At 40.3% G+C, this 5,453-nt stretch overlaps 1 protein-coding gene and 1 non-coding gene across 2 annotated transcripts; both read left to right on the top strand.

Moving 5' to 3' along the window:
* Positions 1-3,691: 3,691 nt before the first annotated feature.
* RPS20 (ribosomal protein S20) lies at positions 3,692-4,897 on the top strand. The gene is given in 4 exon segments (NM_001304917.1): positions 3,692-3,726; positions 3,941-4,040; positions 4,349-4,422; positions 4,715-4,897. Coding segments are annotated over 4 exon segments (360 nt in total). The 5' UTR covers positions 3,692-3,723.
* Positions 4,210-4,276, top strand: LOC117803906. The gene has a single exon (XR_004628027.1). It is a non-coding gene; the product is annotated as a small nucleolar RNA U54 (small nucleolar RNA).
* Positions 4,898-5,453: the final 556 nt, after the last annotated feature.

Below are 5,453 nucleotides of genomic sequence, written 5' to 3'. Positions count from 1 at the left end.
TGTTGTACCAATTCTATACAGTATGAAAACACAACCTCAGGGGGGAAAATGATTGATAGGTAAATCTATCCCTGGCTCCCCTGCATGATATCAGGATCACAAAAGTGTGATCATGGGAGTCCTCTGCAGATTATCTGCTAAAACTAGGAAATGGCACTATGTGACGGAAGTAGACCAATTTTTCAGATTGCATTTCAAGAAATGTTAGAATCTCTAGGCCTGCAGGCCTGGGAACAGGAGAAAGAAAGGGGGGAAAGAAGTACTATGAGGCCTGGTGTGTAGGACATTCAGTTTCTACCCCTACAGAGAATTCTGTGAGCTCTGCAGTTAAATATGATTAAAAATTACCAACCCAATGTGAGTTAAATAGGAATCATTCTCAATGAAAAGATCTGTGTCCCTAGTTCTGTTCCATTGCTCACTTTAGTGAAACGATTTTAATGAGCAAATAGAGTTAACTGGCATTGAGGATCTACAGAACTTCAAACTGAAAAAATGAGTTAAAAAATAAGGATTCAGTCTTACAATGAATACATATTAGTAGTTCAATAAAATTTCTAACCTCAACTAAAGTAAAATACAGAGAGCCTTGCTATACTATGTTCTATCACATAATAGGATTTTATACCTCACAGGTAAGTACAGCTACTAATGATAATGGTAAGAGCTAATATATAGTGAAAGACACCATAGTATAGGGGGTAAGCATGTAAACTCTGGAGTTAGACTGCAGAGGTTCAAACACCAGCTTTTGCTGTGACCTTGGGCAGGCCACCTAACCTTAGCTTTCTCATGTATAAAATACAAATAACACCACTTATGTTCCAGGGTTAATGTGAGGACCAAACAAATTGATATTAGTACAGTGCTGGCTACTGTCAGGTACCCAGTACTGTTCTAAGTCCCCACATGTAATCCTTCTAAACCACACGGAATTGCCTCCACATTTCACCCTCCTACCAATACTACATGGGTAACCACGAGAGAAAGTTTTAAACTCTTTCTGGGTTTTATCCTTAAATTTCAGACTTTGTTCTTTATTTTAGCACAAAGTTATTCAGATAAAAAATTCTGCAAATAGGGGTGCCTGGGTGGCACAGCGGTTAAGTGTCTGCCTTTGGCTCAGGGCGTGATCCCAGCGTTATGGGATCGAGCCCCACATCAGGCTCTTCTGCTATGAGCCTGCTTCTTCCTCTCCCACTTCCCCTGCTTGTGTTCCCTCTCTCACTGGCTGTCTCTATCTCTGTCGAATAAATAAAAAATAAAATCTTTAAAAAAAATTCTGCAAATAAAATAGTGTCTAAATAGACACTTGACACATTCCTTTGGAAAATTTGCCTTTATTGTGTTTCTAATAACATGTACCATGAATTAAGTAGTTTTTAACTTCTGTTAATTTCCTTTTGTAAGTAGTAGGATGACACTGTCATTGCAGCAAAAGACCAGTAGATGGCTGTCCACAGAAAGGAACAAATACCTACAGTAAGAATTTGTACAAGATCATTTTAAAAGACCTACAAAAATCAGTAAAGGAAGGCTATGGATAAATACGTTGAAAACACAAAGTTTGCAATGGTCTTAAGAATATTTTTTTAATTTTAAAATGAAATGGATATTTAATTCCACCTTTTCGCAGCAAAATCTTCATTACACTGCTGGAGGAAGTATCTATTTGGGTATAACCTTCCCAAAGGCCAACTTACTTAACAGCAAAGTACTTATAATCTTATAATATGCATATGCTTTGATTAAGCCATCAAAGGATATATATATCTAGTAATTGGTCTAAGGCATTAAGGATAGCATACTGTCTTTTCTTCTTCTTTTGGATAAATTGTTAATTTTTACTTTTTCTCCAATATCTTACATTGTGTTAGAACATTACTTTCTTAATGAAAAAGTGGAGCCCAGAGGAGCAGTTAACTTTCAAGAGAAAAATACAACAAAATGTCTTGACTAAACATAAATTTGAAAATAGTAATGCTTTCATTACATTTTTCTATTATCTCAACCAGCTGCTTCCTTAGTTCTAGTCACACCAACAATTTTTCCCATACATGCTGGGCCACATTTAGCCTTTTTCTATACTGAAATTCTTTTCTCAGGTCAAGGAAGTTAATTTGTTCACCATTTTCTCAAGTACTTGAAGGGGAAGGGAAACCTAAGAATAGATGTACCAGATTTGTTCCTAAAAGAAAAAAAAATCACAAACACACTTCTCAAGCATTCTTACTGGAAGCCATAGCAATAAGTTAAAGCCCTAAGTTAAGAATTCTCATTTAGGTTACAGCTAGTAAACTAAGAATGCAGGTTTTCAGATTTTTTGTTGCAAATTCTACTAATATGGTTTTTACAGCCAGTTGACACTATAGAATAACTGAACTAGAAATATACAAACTTTAATATTTAAATCAATTGGTAAATGGCAGAAAAATCTGGTATACATATTTTTGTGAGCCAAAGAAAGCCAGCTATTAGCTATGCCCAATTATCACCAAACAAATAAGTTCATGCTATTATTTGATAAAAGTTTTAAGCATAATTTCCTTTCAAGGAACAGAAGAGAAAGGCTCAAGAAGAAGCCCTAATGGGAGGGGTCAGAGGTCTGTCCTTCACCAGTTCTGTGTGTCTGAGCAAATAACTCTTCTGCACTCAGCAATTCACCTGTAAAATAATGAGGTTATTTACTCTTCCTTCTGCCCTGTACCAAAACCAGTCTTACCTATTTCGTTCTACTTAACCACTCTGTCATCTTTAAGTATATGTGTCCTCCTTAATGGTCTCTCTCCTGGCTATCCAAGTCAGTTGACCGCTCCTGGTTTTTCCACTGTACTTTGTCCCATACACTCAGTATTACGGAGATCTTAAAGGGTCTTATCCGACATTACCTTATCCGAACAGAGAGGAGATAACATGTTTTAGAGTTAGGGAGACGGCCTGGGTCTCCAGGATGGGCCTCCGGATGCACGGGATAATTCCAGCAGCCAGGCATTTTTGCCGTCACTTTCCCAGAGGCAAAGAACCCAACTTCAGGTGCTTTCTGGAAGCTGATTAGACGCATCTGCAGCTCGGGGACGCCAGAAGGCGAAATATCACGAAAATGTGTTTCAGGCTATGAAAAAGGTTTAAAACAACACGCCCAGGTTGTCAGTCATTTTTCCTAATATCCACGTGAGTTAAACTCAGAAGTTACCCACCTGCTCAGAGAACGAGTGATTCGGTTTGTATAGGAAGCAACATTTGCACTGTAAAAACCACAGGAGTCGTTTTGACTTTGCAGAGGCCAGGGGTAGGTGGACCAGGAAGAGGAGTTTCTCAGGTTTTAGTTCGTAGTCTCCCTGTCACCTCTTCCAGGTGGCCAAAGGACCACGGTAACTGCCCTGGCGGGGACGCCACCTCGCGGGGCTCTAACTCCGCCGGTCCGAAAGGGGGCGCCCATAGCCACGCCTTTCCCGCCAACTCCACGGGTGCTCCCGCCTTGCTCGCGCAGCCGCCTCCAAAGCCCTCAGGGCAATTCCTCTTCCGGGGCAGCGCGAAGACGCGTGCGGGACCCGGATGCAGACGAGCGCAGCTATATAAGCGCCACGCAGGCTTCTCGCCTTCCTCTTTGAGGAAGCCGCGGTCGCAGCTACAGCGGAGGTTTGTGCGCCCCGCTCCTGCTCCTGACTCACCGCTGTTCGCTCTCATCGAGGAACAAGTCGGTCAGGAAGCCGCGCCGCAGTCATGGTGAGGCGGGGGCCAGAGCCTCATGGATGGGGACACGTAGGGACAAGGTCCCTTCTGGGGACGGATTCCGGGATGGGAGGAAGCGGTGGCAGTACGAGCCTCGCCCGTCCAGTAACGGGCGTCGTGAAATGGTGGAGCAGCTTAGGAAGTATCTTAATGTCGTTTTTAGGTTTTAAACAAAAAAACACTCTTGTTTCCATTTGTATGATAATAGGCTTTTAAAGACACCGGAAAGACACCCGTGGAACCGGAGGTGGCGATTCACCGAATTAGAATTACTCTCACCAGCCGCAACGTAAAGTCTTTGGAAAAGGGTCAGTACTATATCTTCAGGGTGAGACCTTTGGGGAAGGAAAAAAAAAAATGAGTTTGGCTTTGTTGTTATACAAGATTGATTCAGAAGTCAAGTGACAAACTGCTTAACTTAAAGGCAAAGGAAGAATGATCTATGCTTAACTGTTAGTGTGTCTTTTAAATCCTTGTTGGCGATGAGGAGACAATTACTGTGTTGAATAATGATGATAGTTTTATACGCTATTCTGAGCCAGCATCAATTAAAATTTCTTAACGCCGATTTCGGGCTGTTTTGCACGAACTGAAAGATGCTTTTATTTTTCTGTAGTATGTGCTGACTTGATCAGGGGCGCAAAGGAAAAGAATCTCAAAGTGAAAGGACCCGTTCGGATGCCTACCAAGGTGAAATAAATCGAAGGGGCGGGAAAAACAAAAACCGAAAGAAAAATTGTTGGTAGAATTCGGTACATGTTAAGAACCTGATCTTCACAGATAACTGTTGAACCCTTTGCTGCTTTTTCTCGGGTGGGGTATCATGCTTTTGTATACTGTCCAATTGATGTTGATTTAGGTAAAAAAGGAATGATGCTGTGGGAAGTATTCAAGTGAAATAAGTGAGAGTAATGGTTTTGTAGATGTCCTAGGGATAAGCATAAAACCATAAATGCTTGGTTTTCTTTGTCTTTTGTTGCAGACTCTGAGAATCACTACAAGAAAAACTCCTTGTGGTGAAGGTTCTAAGACTTGGGATCGTTTTCAGATGAGGATCCACAAGCGACTCATTGATTTGCACAGTCCTTCTGAGATTGTTAAGCAGATTACTTCCATCAGTATTGAGCCAGGAGTTGAGGTTGAAGTCACCATTGCAGATGCTTAAATCAGCCTTTTTAATAAATTGATTATCAGTTGTTAAATCTCGTTGATTTTCATTCATAATACCCGTGTGTTTTAAGAATAGAGTTGTGCTACGAAATTTCGTCCACCTTTCAAGTAGAGTAGTCAAAATGAGATGAATATCCTTCGGGTGGGTGGTGTATCCTGTTTTCATTATCTCCTGTCACTGAAGCAGTTGTCACTTGACATCACTTGAAAACTGAATTGTATTAACTAAATACATGGAGATCTTAGCGTTGATGAATGTATACAATGTGGTTCATAACTGACTGCATATTAGAGCTTTTCCAAAAGACATTTGGGTTTTACCCCCCAAAAATTCTGATAACAGGGTGCTTTGTATGTGGGTAGGTAACTTATGTGGGAAACAGTAAGTTCTGCCAATTAATACATCCTTCTTCTTGACATTAGGCTAGAGTAAACTTTGAATATTAAATATTTTAGAAATATTGGTCTTTATATTAAGCAGTTTTGAAGAGAAGTCTTTTAATTATATTTTAGTTTAACAGGTCAAAAAAAAAGACCCAGTATTTATGTTA

The sequence above is a fragment of the Ailuropoda melanoleuca genome, chromosome 9, assembly GCF_002007445.2.
Source record: "Ailuropoda melanoleuca isolate Jingjing chromosome 9, ASM200744v2, whole genome shotgun sequence".
Classification (NCBI taxonomy): Eukaryota; Metazoa; Chordata; class Mammalia; order Carnivora; family Ursidae; genus Ailuropoda; species Ailuropoda melanoleuca.
This window is presented reverse-complemented; position numbering and strand designations above follow the sequence as displayed.